The 17,563-nt window shown below is 45.7% G+C and overlaps 1 protein-coding gene across 9 annotated transcripts in view; it reads left to right on the forward strand.

Moving 5' to 3' along the window:
* PMS1 (PMS1 homolog 1, mismatch repair system component) overlaps positions 1-17,563 on the forward strand; it is a 227,822-nt gene that overhangs the window by 21,741 nt on the left and 188,518 nt on the right. For all 9 annotated transcript variants that reach the window (XR_003942805.1, XR_003942806.1, XR_003942807.1 and 6 more), the window contains exons 2-3: positions 3,475-3,633; positions 11,196-11,378. Coding sequence is in view for 6 of the 9 variants with exons in the window: in XM_030209409.1 (XP_030065269.1) it covers positions 3,475-3,633; positions 11,196-11,378 (342 nt within the window). In the remaining 3 variants the exon portion in view is untranslated. The remainder of the gene's footprint in view (positions 1-3,474; positions 3,634-11,195; positions 11,379-17,563) is intronic.

Raw genomic sequence — 17,563 nt, forward strand, 5'->3', positions numbered from 1 at the left:
GGAGGGAGGGGGTCTTGGAACTGGAACGGGAGGGGGTCCTGGAACGGGAGGGGGAGAGGGGGTCCTGGAACTCGAAGGGGAGGGAGGGGGGCCTGGAACGTGGAGGACAGGGAGGGAGGTAGGGGCCATGGAACTCCGAGGAGAGAGAGGGACGGACACGCGGGGGTATGGAACTCCAAAGACAGAGACCGAGGGAGGGAGAGCTGGAACTCCGAGGAGAGGGGAGCATGGAACTCCGAGGACAGGGAGGGGGGCAGGAGGAGAAAAGGAACTGTTTACTATCTGATAGTCATCACTGCAGAGCCATAGTGTGTTTCACTTAGCCAACAAGGAGCCTGTAAGTTTTTTTTTTTTGTTTTTTTTTTTAACTAACTGATTAAATCTTGATCACAGTTAGTCTCTGCTTAAGTGTACCAGCAAGTGAATGGTGCCAAGCCCTCACCACACTGGTGAGTGGTTTGAGTAATTTCTGTGCTTGATTGGAGGAGAGGAGAAAGCTGTTGTAAATATTTGGCCATCTGTATTGAAATGGTTGAAGCTGTACTCTCATCAGTTGAAGGACCGTAAAGGTGGTGGTTTTCACCATTGTGTGACATCTGGTGCAGAACTGGCCTCCTTGGTATATTCTAGTCCTTCCCTGGTCCCAACAAATAAATAATAGCGAGTACTCCTGTTATCCACCTATCCTCGGCATAATCTAGGCAGCTGCCTAGACTAAGGTTACCATATGGCTCCAGAAAAAGGAGGACGGATTGAGCAGCCGGGTTTTACTTCCATTGCTTTCCATTGAAAGCAATGGAAGTAAAACCCGGCTGGCTCAATTACTTCCATTGAAAGCAATGGAAGTAAAACCCGGCTGGCTCAATCCATCCTCCTTTTTCTGGAGCCATATGGTAACCCTAGCCTAGACCACCTTAGGGGCGGGGGGTTTACAGTTCAGAGGTACAATGTCTTCTGCATATAATTTGCCAGGGAAGCCAGCTCCTCAGTTCTTGAAAGCTCACTCTGCAAAAGTGGTTTCCTCATCTTGAGTGGAGTGTAATTCTGCTTCACCCTTAAATGTTTGTAAAGTAGTAACATAGTCTTCTCTATACTTTTGTGCTTCGTCCCTGAATGTCGACCAGAGTTCAGTCTCTGGATGCCTCGTCTGGCCCTGCTTCTGGAGTTCCAGCATTGCCCTATTGGTCCCTGTGGTGCCATGCCCATTGTGGCAGGTTGTGCCTTCCTCTGTTTTCTGGGAGTCTAGCTTTGCTCTGCCTCTAGCTCTCAGTCCTCTCCGGTCTCTGGCGGTAAAGGCTTATTCTACCTCTGGTCGTCGGGCTGAGCTCCATTACTGTTGCCTGATTCTGTTCCCTTCTCCGGCAGTCAGGCCAGATTCCTCTGCCTGTTAAGTCTGGCTCTGTTTTGGGATCTCATGCCTGGCTCCTCTGTCGGGCTTTGCTCTGTCTCTTGACTGGCAAGCCTCACCTTCTTGTGGGAGGGCATACTGGGAGCTCTCTCTGGCTATTCATCTGGCTTTGGATGTTGGGCCTTGGCCTCCTAGTGGGGATCGGGATGTGAGTTGCCCAGGTTTAGTCTTTCTCTGGCGGGTGGGCTGAGTATCCTCCCCACTGTCGAACCTTGTGTCATTTCTGGTTGGCCTACTTTGCAGCTCTGGCTGCCATGCTTTTCTTGTTGCTAGCTGGTGTGACATTTGTCGCCTCTGCCTGTTGAGTCTGGCCCTGTTGCTGGCTCTCGAGACTTGTTGGGCTTTGCGCTGTTGCTGGCTGTTGTACTGTACTCCTTTGCGAGCTGGCATGGGTTTCTCTTTTCTGCCGCTGGTTGCTGGACTTCTGTTTTTTTTTTTTTCGGATTCCAGAGTGGTTCCATCTATGTAAGTTGGTTCTGGCTTCGTCTCTGGGTGTGGGTCTTACTTGTTAATTCGTTGGAAGGTCTTGCACCCTTCTCTGGTAACGGAGTCGTTGTCATCTTCATTATGCAGCTTGGGCCTGGGCTCCTTTCTCTTGAATCTGGTTGGAGCCGCTTTTCTTGGTTCTGGAGTTTTCCTATGCTGTCTTGGGATGGCGAGTTCTCTCTGGGTCTTATGGCTCTTCCTGTCGGGGCTTGTTCTGGCTCTGTGGTCCCACCCTATTTGGGGACTGCTTTGGTACATCCCACTTATCTCTGAATTGATCTGTGAGATGCCATGGAAGGTAAAATTAGTCCTTACCTGATAATTTTCTATCCATTAGTCCCAACAGATAATTCAGAGGCCCACCCTTAGTTGTTCTTGATTGTGTGTTTTGTTCTTTTCAGATTTGGATTCAAATTATTGCAGATGTTGTTTGTTTCATGGTATTATGGACATCTCTTCCATGGCAGGCTGGTACAGGAGTGAGACTTTGGTTGTTTGACCACAGGGCCGCTGGTTTCCTTCCTGTTTGTGACGGAGGCGGGAGTTTGATTCGTGGTCTGCTTATTCCTTACTGCTTTGGTATCGATTATACTGAAAGAAAGGCTGCTGCGCAGTATCCCTTATGGCAGAGCTCTGGCATTCTCTCTATCTTTACCTGCTGGTAGAGGGACATAACCCACTTGTCTCTGGATTGATCTGTTGGGACTAATGGAAAGAAAATTATCGGGTAAGGACTAATTTTACCTTAGGCGCCGATTCGCCGCATTGAGCCTGCCATGAGTGGGAAAGCGCGGGGTACAAATGTAACAAAAATAAAAAATAAAAATATGCTATTTAACCATTCAGCGGCCACATGTGGCCGGTTAAATAGCTTTGAATATTGGGGGGAAGTTTCTTAGTTCTATTGTTAAGCAATGCTAATTTCTTTTTTTGTACAGAAGAAGGTTATATATATATATATATTAGCTTTTAATCCTTTATTTTCATTGCTTTGATATTTATTACTGAATCTTTGCATATGCCTCTATAAGGCATAATGCAATTCTTTATTCTCTGTGTCCATCTGGGTACAAACCCACATGTCCTAGATAGTCTGGTGCTATTAAAGGAAAGAAAATTAGCAGGTAAGATATAATTTTTCCGAATTTCTATAGTATGCTTAAGGACTTCTTTCACATTTGAAAACAAAATGTTCATAGACCAAACAAAGATTGGGGAGGGTTCTGCTGCTGGCCAAGAGACTGAAAAAAAATGTGATGATAGGACTAAGGCAATCCTGTTTTTATAATGCAATAAATAATAAATAATAATAATCTGCAGCCAGGAAAGTAGGATTGCAGCATTTTTTATTTCTTTATACGATTTTACATCATATACCAAGCAATAAATACTTTTACAGAAAGTAATTTAACATGCAAAATTCAAAGTAAGAACATATTACAAAACATATAAGCATGTAATTACTCAACTTTGCCTTTTTGACAGTATAAAAAGTAGTCTTGGAATAAGAAACTGACACTCAGAAGATCTGAAATTCTGTGATCCAGTATTTACATGCCACTTTTGTCTTATATTTTAAGCCCAGTTTATTACCACCAGAAGACAAAATGAAGCAGCTGCCAGCTGCAACCATCCGCCTGCTTTCCAGCTCTCAGGTCATCACGTCTGTTGTCAGCTTGGTGAAGGAGCTGGTGGAGAACTCTCTTGATGCCAGAGCCTCTAGCATTGATGTTAAACTGGTATGTTGTTGGAATCACTACAGACCTGGAAAGAATGTGCTGACCAGCATGTATAGCAGCAAGCTAGTTTCAGTATAAGTTGGTTGTTGTGAGAGAGAATTTTATTAAGGGAGCCTATAAAAATAGACAAAAATGTGCACATTTTACAAAAGGAACCTAGGTTCCTATTTGCTTTTATAAATTAGGTGACCAGAACCAGCCCCAGTAACATGCTGATGCTCTTACATGAATTTATACCTGCTCTGATTCAAGTGCATTGTAATACATATAGTAAATAATGGCAGATATGGTCCACCATCTAGTCTGTGCACAAATGAGTGGGAACAGAGGAAGGCTAGACAACCCCCAGGATCAATCAGGCTTAAAGTTTATTGCTATGATATGTATAAAACACTACTAAATAACATAAAATCAGTACTCAAGATTCAATATATATAAAACAATACACAATAACATAAAATCAGTACTCAAGATTCAATATATATAAAACAATACACAATAACATAATATCAGTACTCAAAGATTCGACACGGCACTGTGCCTGCCTCAGGAGTCTACAATACAAACAGATAAAAATGTATAAAAATAATAATAATAAACATATCAAAGTAACGTAAGCATCAAATATAGATATCAACTGCAAATATCAGTGTAGATGAAAGAATCAAATGTATTCCTAAAGTGTCTTATTCTAAAAAATACAAATACATAAAAAAATACAAGTCCATAAAAAAGGAACTAAAACAGTAAGCAGAGTACATTGTTTGTAGACATAGGGGGTGTTAAAACACTGGAATGGTAATGAAATTTAAAAAAGTGATGAAAAAAAATACTAACTGACAATAGGAAGATAAGGATAGGACTGTACTGCTAGGTGAGAATAGCGAAGAGGTCTATGAACAGAAAAAGAGTAAAAGACAATGCATGTATGACAGTTGATTGAACAGTGTGAGATGAAAAGCATAACTGTTATTATACCAAAAATAGAGAAAGGAAAAAGGCATACCTTTTAAAAAGACTGTGGATGCGTGGACCGATGCACTATGTAAAGACAATGGCTGCTTGGATTTACCTGAGTGTGATTAAGAAGCTCACCTATCAAAGAATTAGGCATTTTTGTTACCTGTTCCTAAGGCTTTATCACATGATATTTATGTAACCTTTTTCTGCCTTGTAATATACGTGTTTGTTGTGATTTAGTGGTTCCAAATTCTGTGTCAGGTTTCAGGGCTGTACCAACCCTTATTTTTTTGTTTAGAACATTTTTTTAATATCTAAAAATTTTTATTGAGAAACAAGTTGTATAGATAAAATCATAATACAATAACATAACACCCCATTGAACAAAAATTCTGTGTTTCTCACCAAATTCCTCCTTTTTATTTAGAACATTTATAATCCCGCAACATCTACGATTCTTTGAGGCTTACAACAATACACACACAAGCAAAAACATGAAAATAATCTAAATCAAAGCAATAACATTTTTAGCTGAATTATCAGTAAAGTTTCCCCTAAACTCTGCCAGAATCCCACAGAAAATAAACTTAGCTAAATACTCTTACAAACCATAAATAATGAGCAATGTTTCTCAGCTCTAGTAGCAAAAGGGGGTGATATTCTTGAAAGTCGGTGTTTTCTGCCTCCATCTTCTGACTGGGGTACACAAACCACTTGTCTGGACTGGTCTAGCAGGACTCGAGAAATTAGCAGATAAGCCCAAGTTTCACTCTATTTTATAAAAGCAACACAGGTGTGTCTTTAAAAAAAATAGATTCTTACAATAATCCCCATTAGCATACAAAACAAATGCTGTAGCACAGATTTACACTTGCTCTGAGGCAGGTGTAAATGTCTGCATCTACTGCGAGGGTACTTTTGTAAATGCACTTCTGTATGTATGTGATAGTATATATGTGTAAAATGTGTCTCCCTATCATCAAGCCGATCAATCCATAGACTGGTGGGTTGTGTCCATCTACCAGCAGGTGGAGATAGAGAGCAATCTTTTGCCTCCCTATATGTGGTCATGTGCTGCCGGAAATTCCCCAGTATGTTCTCTATCTCAGCAGGTGTGTGGTCACACAGCAGCAGCTCTGGCTAGGTCTCCAAGCCTAATTGTTTAGGTTTTGTTGAGTACCTCGGGTTGAGGGCTCTTCGTGAGCAAGTGCAAACCTGGTGGTGCCAGGTCCCTCCTTTTCTCCCCCCTCCCGCTGGCTCCGTAAAAAAAAAAAAAAACAGATTTTTTAAAACGTTCAAAAAGGACGTCCATTTGCAGCTGCTCACTGGAACAAGTTGTCACTGCTCGGAGCAAGAAGCAGGTAATTTTTACCTTTTACTAGCGGGCAGGGGGTTCCCCGAACGGTCTCCACGTGGCTATGGCTGCGGATGGCAAGGTCGCGAAAAGACGCTCCCCGGAACGCGTTCGCGCGTCTAGCGGGGAAGCGGGAGGATCGAAGGTAGAGTCGCCCTTTTTGGGCGCCCTTTCGGAACCGGGAGAGTTCACCGGTTTTTCCTCCGGTGCGGCGGCCTTTCCTGCCTTAGGCGCCCATCCCCCGCTGGCCGCCCTCCCGGTCGTGACCGGCCACGCGGCTCGGTCGGCTTCTTCTTGGGCCGCCCTCGAGATGGGAGACGTTAACAGCTTGGTCACCCTTGAATCGGGCGACAGTAAGAAGTCGGCGAAATTAAAACGCCCTTCTTCCCGCTCGGCTCCTTCTCAGAGTTTCGCGCCGGACGCCATTTTGGACGCGCAACACGCCTCTTCCCTGCTACTGGGAGCGCAGATGGAGGGCGCCTCTAGGGCCGCGGCACAGGCTGCAGAAATGCACAGACTGGGGGGGTTTTCCCCTGAGTTCATTTTGCTGCTGCATCAAGCCTTTCTTATGCAGAACACTGCCCCTGCCCACCCCTCGGATTGGGGTGATGAGGCCTCTATGCTTAAGCGCCCTCAGGTGGATCTTCCACCCTCGGGGGACTCGGTTTCCTCTGATGTGGATGACGGCATTGTGTCTGAGTTCTCCCAGAGATCCTTAGCGGAATCGATGGAAGAGACTGATCCTCGCTCAGATGGAGCGGACAACCCCTCTGCAGCGCGGCTTTTTCGCTCAGAGGATTTGCCCAACCTGCTTGTGCAGGCCATGAGCATTTTGAAGATTGCCTCTCCGGAGGAGGGCGCTCTCTCAGCCTCTACTGGCTCCGCCATTATGCTGGGAACGACGCGCCCGCCTAGAACCTTCCACGTTCATGAAGCCATGCAGACCTTAATTTCAGCGCAATGGGATGCCCCTGAGGCGAGCCTGAAAGTAGCCAGGGCTATGTCCCATCTGTACCCCTTTCCTGAGGGGGAACGAGAAGCCTTTGGCTGGCCCACGGTAGATTCCTTAATCACTGCCGTGACTAAGAAAATGGCGCTGCCGGTGGAAGGTGGCACTGCCCTGAAGGACGCCCAAGACAGGAGAATGGAGGCGGCCTTAAAGTCGTCCTTTGAGGCGGCCGCTCTGAGTTTGCAAGCCTCGGTTTGCGGCTCCTACGTGGCTAGGGCGTGCCTGTCTGTTTTGCAGCGGGCTTCCCCCTCGGACCCTTCCTGGAGAGCGGAATGGCCGACCCTGGAGTCGGGTTTGGCCTACTTGGCAGACTTGCTGTATGATGTTTTGAGAGCCTTGGCCAAGGGCATGACTCAGACAGTCTCTGCGCGGCGGTGACTCTGGCTTAAGCGCTGGTCTGCTGACCATGCCTCTAAATCTCGCCTAGCCAAGTTGCCTTTTAAAGGCAAGCTGCTCTTTGGGGACGAGCTGGACAAGATCGTGACGGAGCTCGGCACGTCCAAGGGCAAGAGGTTGCCGGAGGTCAGGGCTCGGGCCGGCAGTGCCCGTCCTGGTCCCTCTAAGGGCCGATTCCAGGAAGCCCGTCGGTATCATAGTAACATAGTAGATGACGGAAGAAAAAGAACTGCATGATCCATCCAGTCTGCCCAACAAGATAAACTCATATGTGTGTACCTTACCTTGATTTGTACCTTCCTTTTTCAGGGCACAGACCGTACAAGTCTGCCCAGCAGTATTTCCCGCCTCCCAACCACCAGTCCCGCCTCCCATCACCAGCTCTGGCACAGACCGCATAAGTCTGCCCTCCACTATCCTCGCCTCCGAACCACCGACCTCTCTTCCCCCACCTGCTCCGCCACCCAATTTCGGCTAAGCTTCTGAGGATCCATTCCTACTGCACAGGATTCCTTTATGCATAACCCACGCATGTTTGAATTCTGTTACCGTTTTCATCTCCACCACCTCCCGCGGGAGGGCATTCCAAGCATCCACCACCCTCTCCATGAAAAAATACTTTCTGACATCTTTTCTGAGTCTGCCCCCCTTCAATCTCATTTCATGTCCTCTCGTTCTACCGCCTTCCCATCTCCGGAAAAGATTTTTTTGCGGATTAATACCTTTCAAGTATTTGAACGTCTGTATCATATCACCCCTGTTCCTCCTTTTCTCCAGGGTATACATGTTCAGGTCAGCAAGTCTTTGCTCATACGTCTTGGAACGCAAATCCCATACCATTCTCGTAGCTTTTCTTTGCACCGCTTCCATTTTTTAAACATCCTTCGCAAGGTACGGCCTCCAAAACTGAACACAATACTCCAGGTGGGGCCTCACCAACGACTTGTACAGGCACATCAACACTTCCTTTCTTCTGCTGATCACACCTCTCTCTATACAGCCTAGCAACCTTCTCGCTACGGCCACCGCCTTGTCACACTGTTTCGTTGCCTTCAGATCCTCGGATACTATCACCCCAAGATCCCTCTCCCCCTCAGTACCTATCAGACTCTCCCCGCCTAACACATAATCTCTCGTGGGTTTCTACTCCCTAAATGCATCACTTTGCATTTCTTCGCATTGAATTTTATTCGCCAAACCGTAGACCATTCTCCTAGCTTCCTCAGATCCCTTTTCATGTTTTCCACTCCTTCCCGGGTGTCCACTCTGTTGCAAATCTTAGTATCATCTGCAAATAGGCAAACTTTACCTTCTAACCCTTCGGCAATGTCACTCACAAATATGTTGAACAGAATCGGTCCCAGCACCGATCCCTGAGGCACTCCACTACTCACCTTTCCCTCCTCCGAGCGAACTCCATTTACCACCACCCTCTGTCGTCCGTCAACCAGTTCCTAATCCAGTTCACCACTTCGGGACCTATCTTCAGCCCATCTAGTTTATTTAAGAGCCTCCTGTGGGGAACCGTGTCAAAAGCTTTGCTAAAATCCAAGTAGATTACGTCTATAGCACGTCGATGATTCAATTCTCCAGTTACCCAATCGGGCAAGTCGGACTCCTCTGCCTCCGCTTCCTTCAAACGGAACTTCTCCCCCAAGCAGCATTCCTTTCGTAGGGACCGCCGTCCCGGAGGTTTGTCCTCCGGCCCACCCCCAGGGTCGCGTACCAAATGATGGGGACCTGGTTCATGGCCCAGTGCAGATAGGAGGAAGGTTATCCTCGTTTCTGGGCGAGTGGACCAGGGTAACTTCAGACGCTTGGGTTCTGGAAGTCATCAGAGATGGCTACAAGCTAGAGTTCTGCCGACCCCTAAGAGACGGGTTTGTAAACTCTCCTTGCAAGTCTCAGGTCAAAGCAGCTGCCGTGCAGCAGACTTTGAGCAACCTGATCCGCCTGGGCGCAGTGGTCCCGGTGCCAGTAGATCAGCTTGGCAAGGGGCGCTACTCCATTTACTTTGTGGTGCCAAAGAAAGAAGGATCTGCTCGGCCTATTCTCGACCTCAAGGGAGTCAATCAGGCCTTGAAAGTTCCGTAATAGCTGCGGTGAAAAAGGGAGAATTCCTGGCCTCCCTGGACATCAAGGAAGCTTACTAGAGCACAAGCAGCCTCGATGGCGGAGGCCAGATCTGTCTCCTTGGAAGAGATTTGCAGAGCGGCTACGTGGTCGTCGGCTCATACCTTCTCGCAGCATTACCACTTGGATGTGGCTGCTCGGGCCGAGGCCCAGTTTGGGGCTTCAGTTTTGCGTTCAGGGATTTCCATGTCCCGCCCTGGGTGAGTACTGCTTCGGTACATCCCACCAGTCTATGGATTGATTGGCTTGATGATAGGGAAGGTAAAATTATGTATCATACCTGATAATTTTCTTTCCCTTAATCATAGCCGTTCAATCCATAGCCCCTCCCAGATATCTGTATTGTCTGTGTTCTGGTTATATTTCAGGTTCAAGTTCAGTCTTCATTTCCTGTTCACGAGGACTTCGTGTTCAAGTTCTTCCAATTGAAGTCTCTTCGAGTTGAGACGATTTTGTGTTACAGTGAGCTGCTGCTTCCTCTCCCCCCGTTTCGGCAGTGGCTGGATTGATAACCAAATTATGCCGGCGCTCCCTCCCGCTTCGTGCGGCTGTAGGGTAGCTTTGTATCCCTCCCGCTTCGACGGTGTTAGGGTAAGCCAGCTCCTCCCGCGGTTGCGGTAGCAGGATAAGCCAGTTTCCCCCGTGTCGGCGGGTGTGGTTTCCAGCCCACCGCCCCGGCGGTGGTGCGCTGGAATATTTCCCCTCCGCCGCTTCGGCAGTGGTGAGCTGGGCAGAGTGTCCCTTTGTGGGTGTAATTCTCTAAGTGCTGAGTCCTGCGGATGGAGCTTTGATATCGACATACTGGGGAATTTCCGGCAGCACATATAGGGAGCACATATAGGGAGACAAAAGATTGCTCTCTATCTCCACTTGCTGGTAGATGGACACAACCCACCAGTCTATGGATTGATCGGCTATGATGAAGGGAAAGAAAATTATCAGATATGATACATAATTTTACCATAAACTACCCCACATGTGAAAGTTCACATGGAGGCGCATTTTCAGAGTACAAAGACTTACAAAGTTACATATTTTACTGTGTAACTTTGTAAGTCTGTGTGCTTTGAAAATGAACACCATGATGACCAGAACACACATGTTTACATGATCTAGTTATAGTTGTGTTCTGGGGTGAAGTATGGGCCGAGTTGCAATTTACATGCCTACTATATAAAACACATGCAAATATTTATACTTGTTCCCAAGCAGGTGTAAATTTCTGCAGCTTCCCTTTAGCTGCGATTTTATGAGCGTTTGAGCTATATTATAGCCACTTAGGCCCCCTTTTGCCATTTCATTGTAGATGTCCTGGCGATAAAATTACTCTTCAAATGTGTAAATGCATATATTGCAGCTCTGTTCCTTCTCTGCCCAAACTATGTTCTGGGATTGAGTACGCATGATTTGCATGAAAGTACATATGTTCTTCTTGTATTTATATATGCTTGTATATAGCCTTCCAAATTTATAAGCCATTTTCCATGTGTAAAATTACCTCCAAAATGACCAAGGTGCAGCAGTACATAAAACATTCAAATGCACTTATAAAAAAATATTACATTTAAATGCAAAAAACATGTGGCACAAAATGCCCACTAAACAGCAGCCCAAGTATCTAAAAACTTGAAAGGTAGGGCTTTAATAAGATTGGCCATTTTCAACTGTCTGGTGCTTGTTACACTATTAGCTTTTTTTTTTTTTTTTCAGGAAAGCTATGGATTCGATAAGATAGAAGTGCGAGACAATGGTGATGGAATCAAAGCTGCAGATGTACCTGTCATGGCAGTGAAGCACTACACTTCTAAAATTAGCAGCCACGAAGACCTCCAGAGCCTCCAGACATATGGCTTCCGAGGTGAAGCCTTGGGCTCCATCTGCTCCATAGCAGAGGTAAGCTGGTGCTGTTCAGCAGAATGGTGTTTCCATTTTCTTCTGTGGGTATATGTGTATATATCTATATCAGTATTTTATTTTCTGCTGGAAATTTGCTGTTCTGTTTCATTCCTGGTTTTCCTCACTGTATCTACTCCTAAATGCGTGCAACAGGATTGCACAATTACCATCACCTTCTCTTAGTACTGGAATATAATATACAACAACTTTCTGTATATATCTTGTACAGTACTTGGGAAAATAAAGATCTTGTGATTTGTCATACATCAGCATGTGACCAACTGTGCAATCCTTCCATGCATATTAAGATCACGATAAGATGCTAACCAATGAAAAGGCAGCTTTATCAGTGCTAAAGGGCCCTTTTACAAAGGAGCGCCAAAAAATGGGCTGCGCTAGTGTAGGTGTGTGTTTGGGCACGAGCAGATCCATTTTTCGGTGCACCTGTAAAAAAGGCTTTTTAAAAAAATTTTGCCGAAAATGGACATGCGTCAAAATAAAAATTGGTGTGCATCCATTTTGGGTCTGAGACCTTACCGCCAGCCATTGACTTAGCGGTAAGGTCTAACGCGTTAACTGTGTAGTAATCGTCTATGCGTGTAGAATGATCATTACTGACTGGTTTCTGTGCGTGTATCGGATGCGTGTCAAAAAAGAAATCGCAAGGGCCATGCGGTAGCCAGGCGGTAACCACAAATTGACATGCATTGGGTGTGCATAGTCGCCTACGCGGCTTAGTAAACAGAACCCTAAAAGTGCTATAACTTCAATTATAACAGCATTAGGCAAGTATTTAAAATAAGAGTTAATTTTTATTTTAAAAGTTAAGAACTAAAGCACATTTTTGGACTCAGATTGTTTTAGCATTAAAGGATTTCAGGATGCTTTTCTCAGATGCATGTTAAGATCTTTCAATGACTGATGTTGGGACACGTAGTATTTTGCGAGCTAATTTATAAAGGACTTAAACATGCAGGGCAGCATTTTATGCATGCAGATAGGCTGTTGTAAATTTGCCTTTGTACATAGATAAAAAGTAAGCACAGAGAAGTCATGAAAGGTAATTCTATAAGCTGGCGCTTAGTTTATAGAACAGTACTCACGCACATGATTGATGCCAATAATTGGCAGTTAATAAGCGCTAGATGCTTAGAGCCTTATTCTATAAAAGTTGTGCTCCTAAATTTATTTTCCTAATTTATTTATTTATTGTGAACATTTATATCCCACATAATCCCACCAAGGCAGACTCTATGTGGCGCACAATGTTAAGAGAAAAGTACAACAAACAGCACTAGTGCAAAGCAGAGGAAAAGAGAAGATAAGGGGAAGGGAGGGAAAACTGCAAGGGAAAGGAGGTGGAGATGCAAAAGATCAAGCAGCTGAGGAGAATGAATGATCACATAGGTAGGTCTTCAGGGATTTCTTGAATAGGCCGTGATCAGAGGTCTCTCTTAACGCTGATGGCAGAGCATTCCAATAACGGGGACACAGGAAGCAAAATGAAGAGGCAAAGAGCAGCTTGTATCTTAAGTTCCTGCAGTTGGGGAAGTGGAGATTAAGATAGGTGCAGGATGACTGCACGGCATTTCTGGGTGGGAGGTCAACCAGGCTATACATGTAGGCTGGAGCTTCCTCGTATATAATCTTGTGTGCAAGGGCACAGACTGAATTCAATCCGTTCTTTGATCGGGAGCCAGTGGAGCTTCTCACAAAGGGGCGTTGCTGCCTCAAATCGAGATTTGCCAAATAGCAGCCTCGCCGCCATGTTCTCCACTGTCTGGAGCTTCTTAAGGGCATGTTCCTTACAACCGGTGTAAATTCCATTGCAGTAGTCGAAATGGCTCAAGACAAGGGAATGAATGAGGGACCTGAATAGGGCAAATGGTAGGTAATGCTTGTGATACGCCGGAGGGACCTCATGGACAGGAACATGCGCTTCGTAATGGACGAGACTTGGAGGTCAAGAGACAAGTGGGGATCCAGAATGACCCCAAGGAGTTTCTTTTTTTTTTATATTTATTTTTATTAACACAGTACAGCAGTGCTCGCACAGACACATCCAAAACTTCCAGTTATGTGTATACAGTAACACATAAAGATTCTATTTTGAAGCTTACAAAGCATCTAACCATAAATCATCGGCCTGGTTCGCACTACACATTGCATTTTCTGTTTTATTCCCCTTCTCCAAACATACTTCACGCTCACCACTTTATCCCACACCAGAACTCAACATCTATCCCAAACGCTCCCCTCATACCCTCCCATTCCCTTCCCCCCCCTCCCTCATTGCCCTGTAAAGATAACACTTTTAAACAGGCTGTCCACAGACCATGATATTGCCTGGTGGTAAGCTTTGCTGAGGTGGCATAGATACGGCACTCATTCTCACCCACCATTCTCATTTTATTATACCACACTTCTACCGGGGGATGTTCTGGTTGTATCCAAAATTGTAAAATGGTCTTTTTGATCAATAAGAGGGATGTATATATAAATCTCCTATGTGACTTAGGAAGGCCCTGGGCAATCAGAAGGTCTTGGTCTCCCAATAGTAAGGTTGCATAATCCCACTCTATTTGCCTGTTTGTGACTTCTTTAATCACCTGAAATGCTTGGTTCCACAGTGAAAGAGACGGGCATTCTAAAAAAGAGTGAATAAAAGTCCCCCACCCTGTCTGGCATTTGGTACATTGACCCTCTCCCCAGAGGCCCATGACTGCCCCCTTAGCCTTTGTAATGTATGTTCGGTGCAATATCCTGTATTGAGTTTCTTGCAGATCTGCTACTTTAACCATGTCATAGATATTGGAGAAAAGCTTACTGAATTCTTTAATAGTATAGTTCCTATTCAACTCTCTGTTCCACTGATCCATCAATCTTTCCATCCCTCCCAGAGGCCTATGCATCTGCAATATTTTATACCATGTGGATAGGCTGTTCGCCTTGTACGGTATACGCAATAGAATCTTGTCCATTGGCCCCCACAGCCATCGGTCTCCATGTGTCCGTTGTAAAGAAGTATAATAATGCCGTGCTTGAAGATATTGTAGTAAATGCTTATTGGGGAAATCCCACCTCTCCTTCAGCTGATCAAATGATTCTAACTGCTCCTGCCCTTGTGCCATAAGATGGACCATCATCACACATCCCCTCTCCTTCCACTTGTCAAATATAGAATATCCTAGGCCTGCCGGGAAATCTGCATTGCCCATCATCCCCAGGAAGGGGGGATGCCTCTGGTGCTCGATTCTGATGCCCTCTCCACCAGGCCCACGCCCTTCGCAGAGGCTGCAGAAAGGCCAGTCTTCCTGCTGTATCATATATATTACTAGGCCTCATATGTATTAGATTTATGAATGACCATGGGGCACTCCAATCCTCCAGTCCTCCGCTCGGCAAAAACCAGTAAGTACCCGTCATTCCCTCAAAAATAAATCGCATAAGTGCCGCCACGTTATATAGGCGTAGTTCAGGCAGTGCCTGGCTTCCCACGTTCTTACTCAGAGAGAGCTTCTGGTGCCCTATCCGTGCTCCCCTCCCCTGCCAGATGAAGGAACGTATGATAGATCGGTATAAACGTTCGTCTCTGCGTAACAGCCATATGGGGGCCGCTTGTAAGGGGTATAAGATCTTTGGCAGTAAAACCATTTTAACTAAGGCTATTCTGCCCATCAGAGAAAGCGGCAAGTGCTTCCATCTGTCACACAGCTTCCTGATATTTTCTAATATATCAACCACATTCTTTTTGTAGAACATCAATGTATTAACACTAAGAAAGATTCCCAAATATCTCATGGCTCCTCGCGCTAGGGGTATTGGCAATCCCGACCAGCCCGGGTCTGCAGTGCTTCCTGATAACGGGAGCACTTCTGATTTTAAACAGTTGACCCGCAGCCCCGATATGTCCCCGAAATCACCTATTATTGCCAGCACCCGGGGGAGGTCTCTAGGCCCATTAGCCAGGTATACTAAAATGTCATCTGCAAATAGATTTACTCTAAAGTCCCTTTTGCCCACCCTGATCCCCCGTATGGCCCTAGTTCCCCTAATTGTTATAGCTAACGGTTCTATAGCTAGCAAGAAGAGGAGCGGTGACAAGGGGCATCCCTGCCGGGTTCCCCGTTGTAAGGGGAAGCTCTCTGTAAGTGTGCCATTGAGCAGCAGTCTGGCCACAGGGAGGGTATAAAGCGCTTTAATCCAAGATATGTATGCCCCTGTTATGCCATAACGGTTCAGGACCCAGAACAAATACTGCCATGAAATTCTGTCGAACGCTTTTTCCATATCAAGCCCCACAATCACTTCCAAGCCCCCTCTGCCCCTACATTCCTGTATAGCCAGGAGGGCTCTCATGATATTCATCGAGGCATGCCTTCCTGGGACAAATCCCACTTGGTCCTCATGAACTAAGGAAGAGACCACCCCGTTCATTCGCCGAGCCATTATAGCAGCCAGGATTTTAATATCCTGATTTAGCAATGAAATGGGTCGGTAAGAGCCCACCTGAGTTAAGTCTTTGCCCGGCTTCGGTATTAGTACTATATGGGCCATATTGTTTTGTATAGGTAAGTTGTTATCCACTATCCCATTGAACCAAGCTCCCAGGGGGCCCGCCACCAAGTCCGCCATTATTCGGTAATACTCTGGGCCATAGCCATCTGGTCCTGGCGCCTTGGTCAGCTTTAAAGACTTGATGGCTTGTCTGATCTCTTGTTCCACTATAGGACCATTAAGAGTTTGTAGTTGATCATGTGTAAGTGTAGGTATACAAATATCTTGAAAGAAACCCTCGCATGCTTCGGAGTCAAACCCTTTTGCCCCGTATAAGGAGCTGTAGTAGGTGACGAATTGCTGTGTAATATGTTTATCTGTGGTGTGTTCTCTCCCTGCCGCATCCCTGATAGCTGTGATGGTTTGCCTTTTACGATATGGCCTTACCAGTGCTGCCAATAGTTTCCCAGCTTATTCCCCCATTTAAATAGTTTAAAGCGTTGGAAGTATATATCCCGTTGCGCCCTCTGATTCAAGATTTCGTCTATTTGGTGTCTAACCTCTAATATGCGTGAGCGATCTCTTGCATTCATAGTACCTATATGTGTTCTTCTCAATTGATGGTATTCATTAGACAGTCGCAGCAGGTCTGCCTCTCTTTCCTTCTTTTTCCCCGCAGTGTAGGCTATTATGTGACCCCTCATCACTGCTTTCGATGCTTCCCAATACATGCCCACATCTACATCCGCTGTTTGATTATATGTTTGATAATCTATCCACTTAGTTCGTATGTATTCCCTGAATTCTTTGTCATGGTACAGTGAAGGATGAAACTTCCACACCCTCTCTCCCCTTCCCCCCGCAAAGGATATCGTCATAGTAACTGCTGAGTGATCGCTAAGGACACAATCCACTATGTGAACATGAGAGGACCTAGAAAGCAGAGATGGTGTAGTGAGCAGATAATCAATCCGGGAGTAGGTGTTATGCGGGTGGGAATAGAAGGTAAATTCACTATCGTGTGGGTGCAAAAGCCTCCAAATATCCACAAGCCCTAGCTGGGATGATAAAAAGTTGACCCCTCTGCTCCCCCAATTCCCCCCCCCCCCCCTTAGCTTCCTGGGTTTACAATCCACCGTCTGGTCCGCTACACAGTTAAAATGTCCCCCCATCACTATGTGACAATCCAGGAAGGGCACCACTTTAGCCACTAATTCTGAGAAGAATCTATGGGAGTAAATGTTGGGTCCATAAATGTTACACAGTAAAATACTCTGTCCCCAGAGGTCTCCCAGTACAAGCACATATCGACCCTCCTTATCAGAGATCACTTTCTGTGTTTTAAAGGGCAGCTGCTTATGTATCAAAATAGCCACCCCCCTTTGCCTAGAGTTGTATGAAGCATATTCTACCTCTCCTACCCAACTCCTCCGGAGTTTTTGGTGTTCTGTTATGTTCAAATGTGTCTCCTGGAGGAAAGCTATGTCAGATCTCTCCCTTTTCAGCCAGGAGAGCACTTTAGTTCTCTTAACCGGGGAATGAAGCCCATCTACATTAAGAGTGACCACTTTCAAATTAACCATTGGCACCAGAGTGGGGATTACTTGTTATCATTATGTTAGTATTCCATACACTGGCCTCCCAGCTAAGCCAGTGAATTCCCTCTCGCTGTCCCTTCAGAGACC

The sequence above is a fragment of the Microcaecilia unicolor genome, chromosome 7 (assembly GCF_901765095.1).
Source record: "Microcaecilia unicolor chromosome 7, aMicUni1.1, whole genome shotgun sequence".
NCBI lineage: Eukaryota > Metazoa > Chordata > Amphibia > Gymnophiona > Siphonopidae > Microcaecilia > Microcaecilia unicolor.